Below are 22,938 nucleotides of genomic sequence, written 5' to 3'. Positions count from 1 at the left end.
TTTTTCGGATTTTGTTAGTTACATATGTACTTCTATTTATTCTTTTGAATAAAAACGTGTTATTTTTTGGTCCATCCCTTATATTTTATAAGCGTATCAACTTGATTTTTTTTAATGGCAACATATGTATTGAACTAGCTAATTAAATAGAAAATGATCTAATTAAAAAAATAACTGGTCGATAATAACTTTAGGCCCATTATTTCGGAAATAATTATCTTTTTAAAATATAGATTGGAAGTGAAGCGAGGGTATTACAATATTTATCATCAAAGATTTTTCGATCGCACCTTTTCTTCCGCATAGGTATAAAAATGTCAATAAATGTTGAAATACTATTAAAATTTTTCGAAAAAGAGGTTTCTGACCTCATGACCCCTCCCCGTAAATACACTACTGGAAAAAAATTATTATAAATAAAATTCTTATTGATTGGCGAATAGCCACTTAAAATATTTAATGTAGTAATAGCAATATAAAGATTACAATAAATTTATATAAATGTATAAACAAAATACTTGGTACTTCTCGTGACAAAATATAATTACATAACACTTAATTGATATTTACTTTTTTAGAATTGATTCATCAAGTATTGATTATTAGAATAAATAACTTGAGCATGAATAATTTCTGGCAGTAGTTAATTTTTATCAGTCTACTAACTAAATCAGCAAAAAATATGTATGGTGCATTAGGTAATCATAAAAATATTTCATTTTTTCTCGAGTATTTAAGGTTATTTAATCGATTTATTAATTTTGATGTAATCAATAATGGTAAAATTATTAGGCCAGTAAAATTATGACTTAAGCATTATTATTTATACACATTTATTATAATTGTTGTATACAAGTAAGCGATTTAAAAATACAATAATATTTATGCAACTATATTTTTTGTTATAGTTTTTATTGCTACTCAATTATTGTTATGTGTGAATATACAATCAAAAGAAGTTTTTATTTTGTCTTCTAATTTGCAACATGAACTCAAAGTGGAAAAGAATGGTGAGAAAAATTTTGCATTAGTTAAATTTAATCAAGTTATTTATATACTATTTTTATAAGCTGATCGTTGTGTTTAAGTTTTCAACAAAAACCAGGCTTAACTGATAAGCTCAGTAATAGATTCAGGAAGATGAATTTATTTAAAATGTATGGCCAATGGTTTGTTTTGATTAAATATCTTCACGAATTATTTAAATATTAGAATCATTTTTGTACTGAAATACATTTGTGTTAGTGTATTGCAGTTAGTTTAGGAGCTATTTCAATTTTGTTTTATTGCTAATTTCTTATAATTAAAAGATAAAATAGTTATATATACTCGTATTCGACAACAATTTTTATACGAAATTTCATTTTATATCGAAATGAATGTATAAATAGTTAATTTTTGTTCATAGGGGTAAAAAATTCAAATGGTATAAATTTGAGATTAGTTGTTGGTGAAGAACGCAAAACGGGTAATGCATCATCAAGAGATGCGTATCATATTCAATACAATATTTTTAAAAAAGAGTGCATTGACTTCGAACTACTAGCAGAAAGTATTGACGACGTTTTAAAAGTTTGTATTGATATTGGAGATTGTGCATGGTTTGGTGGACCAGAGCAGTTTCGTCAAATGTGGCCATTGAATAAATATGAATGGAATGATTTGTCATATGTTACGATAGGAGATACTGACGAAATAGTTGAAAAATATTATCAAGCTGTATTTTATTGAAAGTTTGATACATGTAAACTTANGAAAAATATTACCAAGCTGTATTTTATTGAAAGTTCGATACATGTAAACTTATTTATTTGGAAACATTTATTGCTTTATAGGTAATAGAATCATACTTCTTAAACTCAAACGGATTTTACATTTATGTGAATGAGTCTGTCCCTTTGTTTTTGGATATGAATGGACCGACATCTAAAAATAAATTATGTTTCATATCTAAAGTAAAACCACCGTACAGAAAAAAAGAAAATCGATTGAAATTTCGTGTATGCAAATATGAAAATGCTAGAGTAGCACATGAAAACGCCGTTAATGATATTTTGGGGAAACCTATTTCTATACCAGATCCATATTTAATAAAAAATCCTATTTGGTCTACATGGGCCAAATACAAAAAAAATGTAGATACTAAAACGGTTTTAGATTATGCCAATCAAATTGTGAAGAGTGCTTATCCTCGAGGACAACTTGAAATTGATGATGACTGGGAAACATGTTATGGTAGTGCAATTTTTAATAAAAATAAATTTCCTGATGTGAAACAACTTGTAAAAGAACTGAGTAAGTTGAAATTTTTTTTCTTATTATTATATTAAGTCTACGATACGTTATACCAAACAAAAAATAGTTATTCCAATACTAAAATTAAAATGGTTATGCTTATTTTTCTTCCATAAAGTTTTTGAAATTGTCCACCAATTTTAATTTGCTTGCTTTATGTGAGAGCAGAATATTCGTGTATTTAGAGGAAGTCCATGGATTATAGATCCCATACAATTCTGGCTACATGTTTGTTGTAGGAATAATAGTTTTGATGTAAAGTAAAAAAATATTTTATTTATAAGCTAAGATTATTTTTTAAATATTGAAAACAAATTGAAAAAAGTAATTAATCCTTAAGCTCTATTTTAGTCGATTATTATTGAAATTAGCAATTTAATGATATTTATTCAATATAGTCATAATTACAAAGATTGTATTTACCAAGTATTTAATAACACTCGTATTATTTATATAGAATCTTTAGGTTTTAAAGTTTCTCTTTGGACTCATCCATTTATTAGTCCACAATGTGAATCATATGAATTTGCTAAAACAAAAGATTTTTTTGTGAAAAATACAACTGGCTCTATTGAAACAGCTTGGTGGAATGGTGCTGCTGCTTTGGTAGACTTTACTAATCCTTCTGCTAGAGATTGGTGGTCAGGAAGACTTAAAAAACTACTTGTTGAGACTGGTATTGATACACTAAAGTTTGATGCTGGAGAATCAAGTTGGTATGTGAAGTTAACTATTTGTATATAAATATAATATTATATATAATGCTGTCAACACATTTTATATTTATTCTGACCATAATTATATATTTAATGTATCAGTATCTGATTTTTGGTATATTTATCTATAAATCAAATAATTTTTACTTAAAATGCTCTAGAGAGTGAAAACTGCTGTGTAATGAAATAAAAATATATGAATTAATGTATACATTAATTAAGAGATTAAGCATTTTTATTATAACTTAAAAATATAATTTTTATGAAGGGGACCACCATCGTCTGTGTACTACGATAAGGATCTCACATTTTTTCCTGACAATATTGTAAATGCATACATCGATACTATAAACGAATTTGGCAATGGAATAGAGTATAGAACAGCAAGAAAAGTTCAAAAACACGGACGTTTTGTACGAATGAACGATAGAAATTCGCGATGGGACTGGCAGTTAGGATTACCTACACTTGTAACTACTTTGATTCAATTCAATATGATTGGTTATCCTTTTGTTTTACCTGACATGATTGGAGGAAATGCATATAGAAATGATACAGTGTCAGATGAATTGTTTATCAGATGGATGCAAGCTAACACTTTTATGCCAGCGGTTCAGTTTTCGTTGACTCCTTGGGATTACAATGAAAGAGTATTACTAGTTTCTTCTTATTTATTATTATTATACTAATAATGGATTTAAGTAAAGTTTTAAATTTAAGTCAATAAAGTGGGTTGGGTTAATTTTCTAAAGCGCCAGTCAACTTCATTAATATATATATATATATATTAATTTTGAACAGGGTATATTAAATGTAAGAAAACTGGTAAATTGTGAGGAATAATGGGAACAATGGAAAACCTATTCCTTACTTATTGAATAACCTTAATAGTACACAGTGTATAACAATAAAAGATTTATTAGCAGTACATTCGTATAAAAAATTTCTGAGGAATTGATTAGGCTTTTTTCTTTTGTTTTTACATGTGATGATTATTACTACTCTTTTTATTAATAAATTTTTTTTTTAATTTTAAAGAAATTTTATTTCTTTATCACTAAATATTTTAAATTAAAAAATTTCATGTAAACAATAATAACTTAACAAGCAAAGTTAATATGTCTATTTTACAAATATATCAAAATATTCATATACTATTATCAAATTGTTTATGGAAATAGACGAATAGTATTTGCAAAAAGTTTATGGATCTTCACCAGAAATATGCAGATCTTATTGTGCAATTGATGGAAAATGCTGTGAGCACTGGTACTCCAGTTAACCCTCCTATATGGTGGATCGACCCAACTGATACAACGGCTTTCTACATCGATGACGGTGAACTATAATCGAAAAACATTTGCTTGTAAATAATAAATTAATAACTAAAACATATGTTTCAGAATTTCTTTTGGGTGAAGACATTCTCGTTGCTCCAATCATGGTTCAAAATGCTATAAAACGAAACATTTATCTTCCAGCCGGTAAATGGAAAGACGAAAATAATCCCAATGGATCTTTAATTAATGGTAGGAAATGGATATATAATTACACAGCGGGTTTAGAAGTATTACCGTGGTTCACACGAGTGAGGAACTAACACATTGGAACTAAAATTAGTCAAAGTTCATTGTATTTATTTTGTTTGGTTAATAATGATATAAAAGAATTTTTTTTATAAAAATAAATATTGTCTGTCAAAATACATAATGATATTTAATATAAGTATCTATCTTGATGAAGTAATTTTATTTCTCTGTTAAAATTTTACTTATTTTTCTTACTTTAAGTGAAACTGATACTTCCGTTTGTTATTTATTTTCTTTATAAAAATTACGATAAAAATAAATGTAATAAAAAAATTTACTGTTCACTAATATTAATAAAAATTAATATGTAGCTTATGGAAATAATATTATGACGTAATTTTTTTTAACCCGACTCAATTGTTTTATCTTTTATTTTTTGAAATATTAGCAGCAAACTAACCTGCACATCTTAACTCAGGTTTATATACTAAATGCCACTGTTTTTAAGGTTCTATTTTATTAGAAATGTAGATAAAAGTCTAAAATATTTCAAAAAATCTACCAATAATGTTTTTTGTAACTAAACTATAAATTTATTTATTGATATTATTTTTATCTCTCCAATTATAATGGTTATCTGTTAGTAAATAAGTAATAAAATTTGTAAATTTTATTATAAATATTGATTAGAAAAAACGATCTCACTGAAAATTTATTATGCTCTGTCGATGTTTTTAACAAATTTCTAATAATTTATTCTATTTATTGAGATAAGAGTATTAACTTATTTTAAACCAGTCAATTATTATTTTTAGAATACGAAAACGATTTAAATAATTATGAAAATGTATTAATAAATGAAAATGCACAAGCCAATACACTATTTTTTAAAATGTGCTGTTTAAATTTATTTGAGGGCCAGGCCTAGAGAACTTTTAGACTTAAAAATGGCCCAGTGCCATACAGAATTAAGGTAAATCTACTCCATCACTTATGTCACGGAAATATTTGGTATTAATAACAAACTACTATAAGGAAAAAATAAATCATGACATGTATTTTATTAATTATACATAATGAAGTATTTTTTACCACATAATAAACTTTATGCTATAAGGAGTTACAAAAACAATTATATTGTTTTCTTTTTTTAATGTTTACAATTTTTTCATATTTATTATACAAAGTTAATCTNTTAAATTTATTTGAGGGCCAGGCCTAGAGAACTTTTAGATTTAAAAATGGCCCAGTGCCATACAGAATTAAGGTAAATCTACTCCATTACTTATGTCACGGAAATATTTGGTATTAATAACAAACTACTATAAGGTAAAGATAAATCATGACATGTATTTTATTAATTAAACATAATGAAGTATTTTTTACCACATAATAAACTTTATGCTATAAGGAGTTACAAAAACAATTATTTTTGTTTTCTTTTTTTAATGTTTACGATTTTTTCATATTCAATATACAAAGTCAATCTTCATTAATAGTTCACACATAAATTAATAAGACATGTAAGTTAGATAAAACTTCGGTTTAGTTTTGAATTTATGATAGACCTCTCATGAGTCAATAAAATTATTTACACAGTATGTTGGTTCATTGATTAACACTATGAATAGTTTATTAGGTAATTATACTGAAAACTATTTTCACAAGTAAAAAAATGAGTTAATTTCATACTATTCTAAATTCTAATATTTTTCTTCTTGCGTAATTTTTATGAATTATAAAATAATATAAGTATAAGCTGGGTTACTATATTTCAGTTTTAAAAATTGGTGAGAAGAAACGTTATAATTACTGAAATATTTTTCAAAGAGTTACTTATAAAATATAGTTATCGAAATTTTCTAATTTATATATCTCTTTATTTTAATTAATTAATATTTATTTTTAATGCTAGGATCTATGTAAAAACTGGCTGTGAATTATGTCTTAAATAAATAGTAACTTAACTTATTTCTTTTTTATTCATCTTATTTTTCATAAATACTTATGACTTATATAACTTATTATTCATAAGTACTTAGAAAAAACAGAATAATTTAATTGTTTTAAAGATTTATACTTCTAACCTTAGCTAACCAGCTTGGATAATTTGTAACGTCCCGGGTTTAAAATCGAAAATGAAGCTATTCATCTATATCTTCATCATAGACATAATTTAAAATTTATATTTTATAGTATGTTCTACAAAAAAAAAAAAAAATGTAGGTCATAATAGGCACTAATTTATACATAGCGGCCAAATCGAGTCTGGTAATTACATACAATTTTTTGATTGCATCTAGACTAAAATATTTTTTGGGAAAGTTATTAATATAGTCTTTGAACAACAAATAAAATATTAAAAAACCATAAAAATTAAAAAAAATGAAGAACCCTTAAAATCATGTTTTAAGTCAAATGTTTTTTTTTAGAAAATTTTTGCTATCATATAGCTCTAAACCAAGTAAAGGATTATTATTTTTTCCTCATTAATTTTCTATAAATATTCAAATAATTTTCAAGTACGATTAAACATTCTTAAAGGAATTATTTAAGTCAATAAATTAGACTTTAATAAATTTAATTATAATTTATTATAAGACTATATATTCTATATAAGACGTTATAATCTACAAAAAAATATTCTCATGAATATTTCCGTTACTGAGAATAGTTTTTCGTTATATTACTACCTCTAAACTCATGAATATGGTATCATTATATTACATTTACNGAGAATAGTTTTTCGTTATATTACTACCTCTAAACTCATGAATATGATATCATTATATTACATTTACATTTATCATTTATCATTACATTTGATTATTTCGTATCGATTTGTAATCCTATGCTATTTAAATATTTTACCACCCAATATTATCGTGATTAATATCATAATTAATATTTTAACACAACAAAGCGCGAGTTACTACGTAAACTTACATAGTAACATAGTTTATAAATAATAATTTGAGGTACCGATTAGATTCTCAATTCTTTATTTTTTCATTAAAAACTGTTTTAAATCGATTTTTTTAGATTCTTTTTAAAATGTTCCAACACTTGGTTGAAAATTATAGTTGTAACTAGCTAGTAGCTAGTAGCTACAAACTAAACATTTTTAATTTTATAATGGAAGAAAAAATCAAATTTATTCAATAATTTCTAGTGAAATTAAGATATATATATATATATATATATATATAAATAAGCATGTGTGTAGTAAATTATTATTATAGAATAATTTTAGACAATAATAATTGACGTTCTACAAAAATTACACAAAAAATAGACTGGCTTATTAAGTATAAGATACATTTTAACGACAATAAATGATGTAAGATAGATTTTTCCAAAAACAAATGTTTATAAATTCAAATAATTTTCAAGTTTTATGAAATTTTCTTAAAGAAACTATTTAAATCTATTTTTTGTAATACTATATCCTTCGGTAATAATCTGTAGAAGAATAGTCGTGTTACCGAGAAAATTCTCTCGCTAATATTCTTTCGTTAGATCACTTTTGTTATACACTAAACATGCCAGTATGTATAGGACTATTATTTTTGTTATAGTGACACATTATTTTACACTTATAAGATTATTACAGTCATTTTTCCTAATTTATTTTGTTATTTTACAATAAACAATTTAATAAAATAAAATACAAAACCGAGAATTTTAACACAAAAATAGCATATTTTTGAATACATGTAGCCATTTTCACCACGAAGACAATCTTAAGTTCGATTTTTTTTTTATATTAAAGTATATTATATAGCTTTAATTTAAAATATATATAAAAGTTTTAGTATTTTCAAAAGTCATGTTGAAAAGATTAATTTTTTGTAGAAAATTTATCATTTTGAATTTCCCGGGCAGGTAAAGAATCATATTTTCAAAAAAAAAATATATCAAATGTTAGGTAAATACCTAATGCATTTAAAAAGAAAATAATTAGTTTATTCTAATGATTCCATACCAATTTTAAATTCAACTAAAATAAAAAAATAAAAAAATTGTTTTCATAAAAAAAAAAACATATACTTTATTAAATTAAATATTAAATATTTACATAAATTTTATGTAACACTTTATGCAGAAAGCATATTAAATTTTTTGTTTTATAAATTTTTCTGAAATTTTTTTTTGAAATCTATTTTGTTTATTAAGGAATAATTAATTATTATACTACAAGTTTATTATATAACTCACGAATTAATTTTAGTTTTTAAATATTTACTAATAGCAAAATGACAATTCACATGTCATGTTGATATTATGTTTAATCACGTAGATAAAATCTGAATTGTTTATTTTTATTCTAACAAGCTTGAGAGATTTTGTGTAGACGTATTGTTGAGCGTATGAAATGTTCTGTGTAGACATTACAGAATGTGTCAATATCTTTATCTGCTGGAGATATGCGCTATCTGTTTAGTTTAACTATTAAATTACGTTATTATGTCTCGATCATATAAATCTTATATATCGTCGGTTTATGGTGAGAACTCATTAACGGTTATTTTTAATTAGTTATTACCTCTATTTGATATACAAAGATGATATTTTAAAATCATTTTCTTAAGATGACGAATTTTTTAATTTCCCCAAAGCAAAATATTGTTTGATTCAAATAAATCTATAATAATATGTAATTTAGAAGTTGTTTTTTCATCTATTTAAGGATAAATAACTTAAACTTTAATCTTGTTTAGTAGGAATTCCTACATTTTAGTTTAATGATATGTAAAAAATATTTTCAACAAATTTTGTTCTTATAATATTTTTTTATTCGATTAAGCGTTCTTCTATTTTGTGTGTTAAAAATTAGCATTTTTTAACCACTTTTTATTGATAAGTTGCAATTTATCATACAGTAGTTATCATATCTTTTAGTTTTTATTGACAGTTATTGATATCATATCTGTCATTTACGATAGCAAGAATCAATACCCTTGATAATTTATGGCCAAGTGAATACTGTTGACTCGGTTATTTTAAAAACCAAATTAATGGTGCATTTCTATTTTAAATCCAAACTTTTTAACAGTTTTAAAAGGCAAACTGTTGTTCGAATGAAAAAATTAAAATGAATAAAAAGTTTAGATTTTTTGATTTTTATCTTGTAATCAAACTAAAAATAGGGATTCCTATTAAAGAAAACTAAAGTTAAGGATTTTTTATTTCTCTTGGATAAAAAGATATACTATTTAATTAAATATTATTGTAGAGTTATAAAATAACTATATTAAAATATTGTTTAATTCAAATTATTTAATGTTATATAATAATAATATACTATAATCTAGAAAGATAAATCTATTATTCACCAAAAAAATTTAATTTGGATGAGGTCAAACAAGGTCAATTCAGTATATTGTTATCTTACGAATTTTATCAAAAAAAAAAATGTAAATGTATAAGTAGTATTCCATAGCTAATATCTTAGCAGGTCCATAAGATATATATATATATATTTAATGTGTTTATGTTCATATTTAACTGATTTTGTAAAAATTTAATAGTGGAAAAATGTTTTTATGAAAATTTAGAGTAAGTAGGTTTTTAAACTGACGTAATAATCCAAATTAGGTAAGCCACAGCATAATGTGTAGATGAAGTAGTGTAGAGACTCATTATAGATTGAATTCTGATAAATACTACTATCATAAAAAGCTTTGATGTCAATCTACACTATGAAAGTTTCAAAAAAAATATTGTTGTACAACAATTAATTTAAATATTCTGAATATTGTGATTATTAATAAAAATAAACCTACTGATTTCTTTAACTTTGATGACCGATTACACCACAAGACAAGTCTAGAGTTCATTTATTTTATTTTCAAAAATACATATATTTTACATGTATTTAATTATATATTATATGTTTCATTAATGTTTTTAGAGCATTTACAAAAGTTAAGTTGAAAATGTTCTATTTTTTATACGCACGTATTATTTTTGAATATCCTGTTTAGAGAATAGATTAGATTATCAAAAAAACATGTCAAATAAAAACAGCATACTAAAGTTTCTTATGTAAATATCGTTATTGATCAATACAAAGAAATCTTCACGTAAGCATTAATTTAAGATACATATAAAGAAATTGGAATTTCGTGAACATTTTTAAAAATTAAGTTGAAAGCATTAATTTTTTTATTTAAAAGTTGCTATTTTTAGTTCCCTATGCAGGCAGTATAGGGTCTGATAAAAAAAAAGTGAAATGAAAAGACTTATTAGAAAAAACTTAAGCTACAAAAAAAAAATTTTATTTTGATTCATTTATTTTTCAAAAATTTATGGCAGTTTTAAATAAAAAATTTGGAAATTTATCGATTTCAAACGTTTTTTGGGAAATTCAACCATTTATAGGGAACGAGGAAATTTGTAGAGAACAATATCTTTAATAAAAACAATTTTTTGGCGTTTTGTTACATGTATGTTCTTATGGAGTTAAAAAAAATGAGAATTAAAACAAAAAAAAATTATATTAAAACTAATATCTTATTAGCTTTTTTTTGAAGCTGAAAGAGCTAATATTTATATTTGACAAATATAAACTATTTTTTTAACTTAAATATCGATATTTCTTTTAGTGTTAAAGATTATATCTTATTATATAAACTTATATTTTTTTGAATATTTAATAATGGCTGTTTTTAGTAACGAAAGTTATAAATTTCAACGGTCAAAAAAGTCAATTATTTTGTGATGTTATTTATAATAATAATAATAATAATAATGTAAAATTAAATTTATTATATGTATACTATTATTATATATTATTATTTAATAATAATTTAAAAATTAATATGTAAGTTTATGTCAATTTTATCTCATTAATTACTAAGCTTTACTCATAATAAAATGATTCTTTTTAAAATTATAAAAATAATAATTTAGTTATCAAACATTTTTATTGTAACAATTAATACTGAAACTTTTCAAATATAAAGTTGAATGAATTGAAGGCCATTCATTTAGTGTTTAAAAATTAATCTATGAATTTTGGTATTTAAATGTTAACTACTTAAGCTGTTATTTTTTAAGTTTCAGAATACAGTTCTAAGTTACTTAACATTTAATTGGGTACTTGAAAAATAATTGTCTATGATGAATTATTACTCAAAATTATCTATGTTATACAAACAAATATCTCCACGTTAGATACTTAGGTACACACTTGGTAACTTTTCCCCTAATCAAATAACTTGAAATATACCAATAAAAATTTGACTTAAAACAATATCGATTCCCACTTTAATACATTTAAAAATCTATAATATGGGTTTGGTCTAGATGATATAATTTAGTATTATTTAAATTATTTCAGAAATACCTTTGATGTTGATGATGAAAAATTGCATTTAACATTCACATAATGCACTACTTATTAAGTGAGTGTTATACAAATGATTTATTTGGATAATAATATACATCTCGAAGACTCAATAAAATAATTATATTACAATTATTAAAGCTTGACTTTTAAATACTTTAATCATTTTCATGTTTGGCAAGTCATAAGTCATAAAGATTCTATTTGAAACTTATTAAAAGTTTAAATGCTTAAGTTTATTTTATAAACAAATAATTGAATGAATAAAATTGTAATTATGTAAAATGAAACATTAATTATCATTTTTTTTTAGTTTTTAGTGTGATTATTCAAATCTCGTTTTGCGTATTTGCTCGAGAACCAGAAACATATGTTTTGTTTACTAATAGAAAAAATGAACTTAACGTTAAAAGGTTTGGTAAGGAATTTTGAATTTTTAGAATATCGATTTTACACTATGAAAAATAGTAAAATATCTCTCTCACAAAAAAATTCCTTCTTATACATACTGTCCAGTCACTTAAATTAAATCTAAAATATGTTGGTAAAAATATACTTCAGTGTATTAGTAAATATTTAAGTGTAGTAAATATTAAATTTATTTATTTATATATTAAATATTGCACCGGACTTAACTTATATTTATTCTGATCCTATATTTAAACAAAATATAATTATTTTTTTAAAGTAACGATACATTATTGTGAGTAACATTTTAGTATTTGTGTTTAATAAAAAAAAATTAATTTAGTAAGATTAATTATCCTAATTTTTAGGACAATTAAGTCATCATTAAATGAGGAATGTTACAAATTAAAAATAAATAATAAATAATTAAAGGTATGGATTAATTCATATAAAATTATGTATGGGCACAAAATAATTTTCTAAACATCTGTGAAATTTTTATGGCTAGGTGGGGGTGGTATTAATGAGGGCGTTTCATGTTATTAAAATAGATTAGATATCAACTGATTACAAAAATGATTTAATAACATATGTTACTAAATAATATTTTATAGTGCAAATAATATTATTAAAGGGCACCACATGGTTATGTTTTTAATTTTAAAATCATACTTGTATATATTTAATTTTTATTTTATATTTTAAATTATTTCACTGATAAATATTAAATATATTATTAAAATTGCTTTTTAATAATAAAAGTAAAAGTCTAAAATGTTAAATTTATGTTATCTTTTTAATCAAATAGAGTATTTTTTGAGTCGTTTTGATAATTAAAAATCACAATACTAAAAATTAATATTATTGTATATTGTACCCAAGTATCGATGTGTGGATATTGTAGAGCAAAAGTATTTTATATTTTAAAAATATAATGTATTTTACAGCGATCAAAAACAACTTAAGATTATAATAATAAATAATAAGATTATTTTAATCTACATTATTCATTTACAATTAGCTTTCATTTTTTACGATTTTTGATATTGAATTGTTCAAATTAATTATATTATCATTTTCAATAGAATAAACAAATAAATTTTGAATGTTGATTGAAAATTTATTATTTTTATTCATAGGTAAATTTGAAAAGACTTCAAAACAATTGTTACTCACTTCTTTTGTGGAAAATGACGACGTAGAAACAACTGATAACAACAATGGGGGCAATATAAACATTTTAAATTATAAGACGTCTTCTAATAGTAAAGAATGTATGGACTTTGATCATTTAGCTAATAATATAAATACTACATTAAAAGTATGTGTCGATCTTGGAAATTCTTTGTGGTTTGGTGGACCTGAAAGAAGTGAGCAATTATGGCCATTGAATAAATTTAGAATGACAGAATATCCATTTGTTTCAACTGGAGAGGTTGAGAGCCAAGCAGTAAGTTTTTTGTTAGTGACTTATAACAATATGATTAAATTTGAAATATTTTGCAGTTATTATGTATATACTTTGATTTTCATAATGTATACAACATTAGTTTTTATTTGTAGGTCCTAGAGTCTTATTTTTTAAGCTCAGATGGTTTCTATATTCACATAGATGATTCAGTTCCACTATTTTTGGATATCAATGGACAGTACACACAAGAAAAAATGTGCTTTACGTCCAAAGTACAACCACCTTATAGAAAAACTGAAAATCGATTAAAATATCGAGTATGTCGATATGAAAATGCCAAAATAGCTCATCAAAAAGCTATAAATGATGTTCTCGGGAAGCCTAATTCAGCACCAAGTTCGTTCTTGGTAAAAAATCCTATTTGGTCTACATGGGCCAAGTACAAAACAAAAATTGATTCACAAAAAGTATTAGATTATGCCAATCAAATTGTTGATAATGGATATCCTAAGGGACAACTTGAAATTGATGATGATTGGGAAACATGTTATGGCAGTGCAGAATTTAATCAAAACAAATTTCCATATATCAAAAAACTAGTATCAACGCTACGTAAGTTTATACACCTTTATAGTAATTTAATACATAGTGATAAAAATCTGGTAAAACACTCAGAAACCACTAAGGATTTTAAATTTTTGTTAGAAGACAAAATATTAGGTTCAAAAATTTATTTGATAGTGACAATATATTATTATTATCACTTCTTTAGACAACCGAGTAGACAATTTTTCTTGATAATTACCATGATGAATAATTTATAGGCTATTATAAAAGATTATTTCCGCCACGGTGGCAGCAATAATACCGGTTGCATTGTCACTGGTATTTATAACCAAATTAATGATTTTTACTTGAAATCCAAATGTTTAAATAATGTGTAAAACACAAATAGTTGATCGGATAAAAAAAATTGTAGATATATAGTTGTTTGTATTTTTTTTCTATCGTAATATAAAGTTAAAAGTCGAGGCTTCCATTTAAGCAAATTATAAATAGGATTATAAAAGGGGGTAATAGAATTTTTATTCATGAAGGGACAAAAAAAAATGATTTAACTATATATTATAGAAAAAATTTTTAGACCTAATATTTTTTCTTCTTACAAAACTTTAAAATTATTAATATTTTCTGAGAAAATGAGAGTCCTTCCAGATTTTGATCACTCTGTATTTAAACACGAATGTATGTTTGTTTTAAATTGTATTTAAATGTTTTTATGTCAAAATCTGATTTGTAAAAATTATAAAAGTATATTCCATTCGGGAAATATTAGTATAAAGCACATAAAAATTAATATAAATTAATTTCTTCTGTGTTAATTTTTCATCTATTACTAAAACAAATTAATTAATTTCTTTAATCACATTATTTTTTTACAAATTTATTAGCAAAAACAAAAAAAAATCGATGAGAAATTTTATATTTTTGGAATAATAAATTCCATTAATAATATAAAATAATTAATTCTGGCGTTGTAATACAATTGAGGCCTAAAAATAAAAAAATTAAAACATGAAAATATTTCTTTTCAACTTTCAGATTATATATTTTCATAAAGTTTTTCGTTTTAAGCTTAAAAAGAACCATTTGAGCTAATATAGTTATTTTTAGAGTGATATGTCAACCTTTATGCTTTTAAAGAATTTTAATAATTTAAGACTCTTAAAAAAATCGTTAACATGACTTTTTATTAAAGAAAAGCTTATTTATTTTTTAAAAAAATTAAATCTCACCACTTACTTCTCATTATTTTAGCAGATGATTGGACTATTTTCGTTGTCATGAAAATTTAAATAGATATAATTGATGTTCTTTTAAAGGTTTTTAGAACTTTATCACTCTTGTAAAAACTGAGAAAACATGTCACAAAAATATATTCACCTTTCAATATTAATAATATATATATTATCAATATATATATATATATATATTATCAATAATAATAATATATTCACCTTCAATATTAATATTTAATAATGTTTATAATGTATGATAGACCAAGTTTGTAAATTGCCTGTAGTATTTTGGTACTGGTTTGAGACTATAATGTCGAACTAATGGCTCACATAGAACTGTCTGTAACTTGTGGTTAATTGCGGACAGCTCTATGTATTGAGTGAAAAATATCTAAATAAGCACCTCTCTCTTTGATAACAGAAAAACATGTTTTGTAGTAAACATGTTTAGAAAACATTCTTTTTGGAGAAGGTTATTATATGGACTGTAAAAACATACATTATTTAAAATTTATTATTGTTGTTTGAAAACATTTATTATAATTTGACCATTTAGTTAAACTATTAATACTTTATTGTTATTATATTATTTTTACATTTACGTCATTCATTAATGTTTTTATTTAACTCGAATGGTGTAAATATATAATTCAGTACTAATATTTATCACTACTATACTATTAAAAATGTAACATTTTAATATATTGAAGTTATGTCATAAATATAATTGTTAAATATAGATGATATGGGTTTCCAAGTTTCTCTTTGGGTACATCCGTTCGTTCAGATGAATTGTGATGTCTTTAATGAACTATTAGATAAAAAATACTTTGTGAATAGTACAAATGGTATTGTAAATACGAAATGGTGGAATGGTGTTGCTGGTCACATAGATTTTACAAACCCTTACGCTGCTAGATGGTGGTCAAATAGATTATTCAAATTACTCGATTACACTAAAATTGACACTTTAAAATTTGATGCTGGTGAAAGTACATGGTATGTTAATACAAGGGATATTATATTCTCGATAAGTTGTTCCACTAGAAGATAAAAGAAAAATAGTTTTTATTAACATAAATAAAAAATTGATTTCTTTTTGATTTTATTTATAAGAGTTTTTACTGTTTTATAATAATTCATTTGTTTTCTTATTGATTGAATACACACTATAGTTATGTGAAGATAGTGTCACGGTATTTATTTTCGGGACATCAAACTATGTNCATGAAGAGAGTGTCACGGTATTTATTTTCGGGACATCAAACTATGTTTCGAGCAATTACAGATTCTGTAGGATTGAATAGTCATAGAAAAATGATCAAATTAAACATAACAAAATGTTCAACATCCGAAAATGGGTGATTTTTAACAAAACATTTTTAAAAACGTTTTAGCTCTCTAAAGTTTAAGTTTTTTGAAACTGTTATAAATTTGTTTATTGAAAATCAACAATGTCCAGATATAGATAATATTCTCATGTTTAAATTGACATATTGATCATTTCTCTACGACCAATTAATCTTCCATAATCTATGATTATCTCTGACATGTTTTCTTATTTAAGCCATTTTGTGGCGCACTTAGAGGAGTCCGTTGCATATGTGACTGTTGGTGGCGGCGACTTTGAAAATAGGATTTGGTAATATTATAAAATCGTTTTCTGTGATGCGATATATGGGGATCGTTTTTACTGGGACGTCATTTAAAAATGTTCAGTATAGATCAATAACATAAAAATTTAATAAAAAAAATTCCCAATATGAAAACTAATTTAGGGTTTATTAATTATTAAATTATAAACCGGCTTTGTTCAAGGAAATATTGTTTATGATTTTTCTTATTTAATTGTTTTTGAATATTTAATTTTTTTGCGTATATGTATTTTTTCTTTGAAAACAATAATATTGATTCTTATGAATATAAAAAATGATAATTTTTTTTTAGGTGCCCCCAATTACCAGTGTATTACAATAATGATTTAACATACTACCCAGACAATATTGTTAACGCATATATTGATACAATATCACAATTTGGTGATAGAATTGAGTATAGAACAGCCAGGAGAGTACAGAAACAAGGAAAATTCGTGCGAATGATTGACAGAGAATCTCGATGGAATTGGAAATTAGGATTGCAATCTCTTGTAACTGCTTTACTACATTTTAACATGGTAGGTTATCCGTATGTGTTACCAGATATGATTGGCGGGAATGTATACAATGATGATAAAATCTCAGAAGAATTATTCATTAGATGGATGCAAGCTAATACATTTATGCCAGTAGTACAATTTTCAATCCCTCCCTGGGATTTTGGAGAAAAGGTAAAGTTCTTGTTACTACTTATGGGAACTACCGAGTGAATACTATTGAAAAATTCAATAGTCTAAAACTATCAATTCATCTTATTATTTTCAAACACTATTGTCAGAAACGAATAGTGGCACAATATTTGCTTGCAATTTTAAATTTTTGTTCTAACTTTTTCCTATTACATGATATGTGTTTGTATAAACAATCTGACATATATCAATTTATACTGCTGTTTGTTTAACCAGATCTTCAATATGCTGGAGCCCGACTGTACTATTTATTTTATTGTACTCGCAAACTATACATATAACAGTTTAGCTTATGAATTTCTAAAAATAAAATTATTATTTTTTATTTAAATTTTTAAATATTAAAAAATTTTTAATAATCATAGTAGAGTAATTATTATTATTAATAATGATAAATAATTAATAATATAAAAAATATGAAGAAAAACAACGTTAATAGGGTTTTTTTTGTGATTAAAATTAGTTTATATAAAAGCATAAAAATGTTATCAGTTAAAATTTTTACTCAATATATATTTTTAGACTGCAAAAATTTGCAAAAAATTTTGGAATCTTCACTTACAATATGCTGATGTTATTGTAAAATTAATGGAAAATGCAGTAAAAAATGGTGATCCAATAAATCCTCCAATATGGTGGATTGATCCAAATGATCCAACAGCCTTTTCTATCGATGACGGTTAGTTATATTTGTGTTTTGTTAACGTACTTTTTTTTTAATACTCTATAAAAAATAAAAATATATGTTTCAGAATTTCTTTTGGGCGAAGACATTCTCGTAGCTCCAGTTATGGTTCAGAATGCTACAAAACGAAACATTTATCTTCCAGCCGGTAAATGGAAAGATATGAATAATCCTAATGAACCTTTAATTGACGGTAAAATATGGGTATATGATTATGCCGCTGACATCGAAATTCTTCCTTGGTTTATTCGAATGAATGACGAAGAAGAAAAATTAACTTCTTCAGCCTCAAAAATTTCAGATTTTAATCAGTTAAAATTTAAGGCAACTATATTTGTTATTTTAATGACTTTAATTTCCTACTTTTTATGATTGTAGTGATAAAAATCAAATATTATTTGTATGATATTAATGTATGAACTATCATTAAAACAATGAAAATTTTGCTAATACTAAAAAAATTACCTAACGATCTCCAATTTTCAATATATTTGTTTTAAATAAAAGAACTTTGAGGGATTTTTAAAAAATTATTTGCGAATATAATAATTTTTTTTTTTTACACTCCGTTCAGATTTTATTATATTCAAAGCTGTCAATATATCTGGATGCCTCTGTTTTGATTTTTTAATCTTAAGTTTTAATGTTCATAAAGCTGCGTCAATAGGTATGATAGCAGATTCAGGAGTTCCTTAAATATATTTAAAAAATATATTATACATCTGAACTAAGACACAATGAGATATATATATAAGTTATTTTATTTTTTACAACATAAAATCTCATTTTATTCAACCTGTTCTTGTTTAGAATTTGATTTTCAAATGAAATTTGGTTATTCTTACTATTTAATATCAAACCTAATTTTTCTTTTACATTATGGCGACATTGACGTAAAAATTTATGAATAACACCAGGGCTCATTCATTTATTTAATATGCAGCTTATTTCTTACCAAGCGTGGTTTGTAGCCACAACAATGTCTTTTTTTTTTTATTTTATAATTAATAGCAGAAGAAATAAATAATAAATTATAATTTTCTTGATGTTAAAATTAAGTAAATTTTAAAAATTTTATAATTAAGATAAAATTAACTATACTCTAATATTTGTTCTTTTAAAAATTAAAGTTAGATAATATTTTTAAGTTAATTTAAAAATTTGATTTTCCTTGTATTTTTGATATAAAAATATTAAAGTTTATTTATGTTAAAGTCAACATTTATTTTAAACATTGGAGTAGAATGTGACAAGTGATATTCAATCAACTTTAATATATAGGTGCAAATCTTAGGTTATTTTACAAGAGACATGAATTTTAAATAGAATTTATGAGTTACAAACTGTAACATTTAATTAATATTAAAACATGACATGATCACTGGGGATTGATAGCCGGCTATCGAAACACTACTAAAAATCATGTGAAAAAAAGGAGGAAAGCACGGAATTAGAGCTTGAGACCTACCCCTTGATCACCGTGCACTTATGATTCAATATCCTATACACTTCCATATAGGTTGATAACGTAATTTACAGCCGACAGAAACACTGTATCGTTTTGAATATTTTAAACTTTAAATTTTTTTATTGTGTGCTGTAAATACTTTAAGAGAATAGCATTTATTATTTTCTAGTTTATATATAAATTCTATCTTATTAAAAATTAATTCTCGTTAATAATATTAATAATTAAGTGTAAATCCAAAAATATGTATTTTATAAGCTTCAAGAGGGTTATAAAATTTGTTAGTCTTGACAGTATTTCATAAATAATAACGATTGAAATTTTATCAAAGAATTAAAGTTGAATGAGAAAAAACAACTGTTTTTTTTTTGAAAGCAGCGTTAAACAAAATGTGTATCCATTAATGGTACTTAATGGAGGAACAGCTGCTTTTGTCAGATCTTTTGTGTCAAATAACAATACGGAATATTTTTTAATGATTTGATATAAATACTATACAAAAATACACTCGTAATTATTTTAAAATAGTATTTAGTATTCATGTATTTGGTAAAAATCATAATATTATCGATATATTCCAGGTATAACAATAAAACGATCGGTTCAAAAATAATTTTTAAGAAAATTTAATTTTAAACAACATTTGTATAAAAAGTTAGATCATATCATACATGGTTCGTTAGATATGATGGAATATTCTTGAATATTAAAAAAGTATATATTTTGCAAAAACTAAAAGATTATAGTATTAAAAATCATGTTTATAAAAATGTAAGATCAAATAAAATGTACAAGTAATGCAAATTTACTTATTGTATGTTAAATATAATCTTTTATGTGTTTTAATAATAATATGCACATACCTTGATTGCCTTCATGAAATAAATATCCACCTTGATACTAAAATAAAGTGCATAAATCCACTGACTTAGTTAAATCGAAGGTGGACCGTTTATAATTTTGGTTACATCTATTCATCTGTTTTTTTTTTCACTTTTTCTACATCCCCTGATAAGAAAAATGATTATGTCTAGTAAACGAATATTGTACAAATTCTAATTTTTGGCGTACAAATTCATACAAAAATAAAAAAAAATGGGCGTCTTACCCAAAATCGATCGCCTATATCGCTTAATGATTATAATCATTAAGTATATAATAATTATTATATAAAAATTAACTATTTGTCAAGCTGCCAATGAATAGAGAAATCAAGGATAACAATTAAATTGAATTTTACGATCATTAGTAGTGTATTTAGGATTTCACTTTGAAGGTAGGTCAACATCCTCCCTATATATTTTTTTAGATATTAAAATATATACTGGAGGGGATAGCTCCTATCGTTTTCCGCAAATCCATCACTGATGAGCATAGGGATATTGCACATGATGTATATATTCTAAAAGTATTCCGATCAGTTACCTTGTTAGTGACGAAATACTTTACTGTGCAACTATATGGAGTAGCTCTTAAATATTTGCGGTTTTTTTATGTGGGTGAGTTACTATTTTCTTTATTTTAAAACATACATAATATTAATTTATTATAGGCTTTATTATACATTTACATCAAAATTAATAACGACAATATCTTACTTAAATATTTCTTTAAATATTAATTTTTCGAAGACTTCTTCAGTGAAATTTACAACACTAATACAAAATAAATATATAAAATCATATTATTATGATATAATGTTTGAACATTTCATACCTTTGAAAGTCGAATATTAAAAATACTATTTAGGAGTATAAAATTAATTGAGAAATTTTTTCTATAGAAATTAATTATAAAAAATGATTTTTTGTATAATAACTGTTTATTATTTTAATAATTTATTGCTATGAAATACATCGATTTTTTCAATATATGAATGTATCACTTCATCTAAATCTTGATTTTTTTTTCAAAGTTTTACAAAAAAAAAAGTAAAATGAAATTGATTTTTGTTGGTGAACTAATTGTTAATTTTCACACATTTATGTATATGAATTAACACGCGTTATTTCATCGGAGGAATATTGTACATTTGTAAAACGTGCTTTAACATAATTTTCATATACAAATTGTAATGTTTATCAAATCTCTGCATGTTTAAAATTCAGAAACCATAAGGTGTGGATTTGTTTTTACAAATCACTTATAGGAGAAGTCACGAAGATATGATAATTCCAATATTTTTCATCCAATTATTATCTTGTTGAAATTATTTTAAAGTAATTATTGCCTTCATACAATATATTAAAATCATATATTTTAATTATTTTAATGAGGACGGTGTGGCCGAGTTGGTAACGCGGCAGTGCTTGGCGGGCACTTCCTCGGGTTCGAAACTCGGTCAGGGATGACTTCATTTGTCGAACGAGATCTGTTCGGTAGTCAGAGTCTCCGGCCCCTCTCTACGGCTACGGACTAACCACCCGTTCCAGAGTATAAATGGTTAAGAAAACTTCCTCCTTTGGGAGAGTCCGCTATGGCCCTTAAATGAGCCGATAAAAAAAAATAATAATAATAATTTTAATTACTTATCACTGATNAAATAATAATAATTTTAATTTTAATTACTTATCACTGATGAAGAAACAAAGTAGCAAAGTGGTGACACAATACACAGTAACCCGAAGTAAAAGTGTGCAATTTTTATTTTTTTAAGCTAGACACATTATTAAAAATACAAATCAAGTATTAATATTGAGATTAGGCCTCTAATTAATGAGTAATGAACTGAAACAATATGAAAAATAAAAGCGTATTCTTACACTAATTGATGGGGTAAAAAACCAGTTAGTATTGAGTAAGTTTTATCAAATAAATTAATAAAAAAACAACTGTTTAACTAGGTATTTTAGCTTCGATGCGAAGCTGAGAAGGTATTGGTTTTACTATGATGTGTTTTTTTTTTTTTTTTTTTTTTTTTTTTTTTTTT

The 22,938-nt window shown here is 24.2% G+C and overlaps 3 protein-coding genes across 4 annotated transcripts in view; all 3 read left to right on the top strand.

The window, feature by feature from the left end:
• Positions 1-578: 578 nt before the first annotated feature.
• LOC126900484 (myogenesis-regulating glycosidase-like) lies at positions 579-4,753 on the top strand. The gene is made up of 8 exons (XM_050676222.1): positions 579-698; positions 909-1,010; positions 1,409-1,719; positions 1,836-2,295; positions 2,753-3,011; positions 3,280-3,661; positions 4,193-4,349; positions 4,415-4,753. The coding sequence occupies exons 1-8, from the start codon at positions 683-685 to the stop codon at positions 4,609-4,611; spliced, it is 1,884 nt and encodes a 627-aa protein (XP_050532179.1). The 5' UTR covers positions 579-682; the 3' UTR covers positions 4,612-4,753.
• A 7,061-nt stretch (positions 4,754-11,814) lies between these two features.
• LOC126900577 (myogenesis-regulating glycosidase-like) lies at positions 11,815-20,211 on the top strand. The gene is made up of 8 exons (XM_050676391.1): positions 11,815-11,949; positions 12,205-12,309; positions 13,439-13,749; positions 13,863-14,322; positions 16,250-16,508; positions 17,457-17,838; positions 18,379-18,535; positions 18,609-20,211. The coding sequence occupies exons 1-8, from the start codon at positions 11,934-11,936 to the stop codon at positions 18,911-18,913; spliced, it is 1,995 nt and encodes a 664-aa protein (XP_050532348.1). The 5' UTR covers positions 11,815-11,933; the 3' UTR covers positions 18,914-20,211.
• Positions 20,212-21,408: 1,197 nt separating this feature from the next.
• LOC126902484 (uncharacterized) overlaps positions 21,409-22,938 on the top strand; it is a 9,319-nt gene continuing 7,789 nt past the window's right edge. For both annotated transcript variants that reach the window (XR_007703224.1, XM_050679810.1), the window contains exon 1: positions 21,409-21,508. The gene's annotated coding sequence lies outside the window, so the exon portion shown is untranslated. The remainder of the gene's footprint in view (positions 21,509-22,938) is intronic.

The sequence above is a fragment of the Daktulosphaira vitifoliae genome, unplaced genomic scaffold, assembly GCF_025091365.1.
Source record: "Daktulosphaira vitifoliae isolate Bord-2020 unplaced genomic scaffold, ASM2509136v1 Scaffold_3, whole genome shotgun sequence".
In the NCBI taxonomy this organism is placed as follows: domain Eukaryota; kingdom Metazoa; phylum Arthropoda; class Insecta; order Hemiptera; family Phylloxeridae; genus Daktulosphaira; species Daktulosphaira vitifoliae.
Note: the sequence above shows the minus strand (reverse complement) of the source record. Positions and strands in the feature narration are given on the sequence as shown.

Coding starts and splice junctions, on each gene's coding strand:
- LOC126900484 (XM_050676222.1), top strand. Junction 3,662..4,192: donor CTTGGGATTACAATGAAAGA/GTATTACTAGTT, acceptor TTATGGAAATAG/ACGAATAGTATTTGCAAAAA. Junction 4,350..4,414: donor GGCTTTCTACATCGATGACG/GTGAACTATAAT, acceptor CATATGTTTCAG/AATTTCTTTTGGGTGAAGAC.
- LOC126900577 (XM_050676391.1), top strand. Junction 13,750..13,862: donor GAGAGGTTGAGAGCCAAGCA/GTAAGTTTTTTG, acceptor TTTTATTTGTAG/GTCCTAGAGTCTTATTTTTT. Junction 18,536..18,608: donor AGCCTTTTCTATCGATGACG/GTTAGTTATATT, acceptor TATATGTTTCAG/AATTTCTTTTGGGCGAAGAC.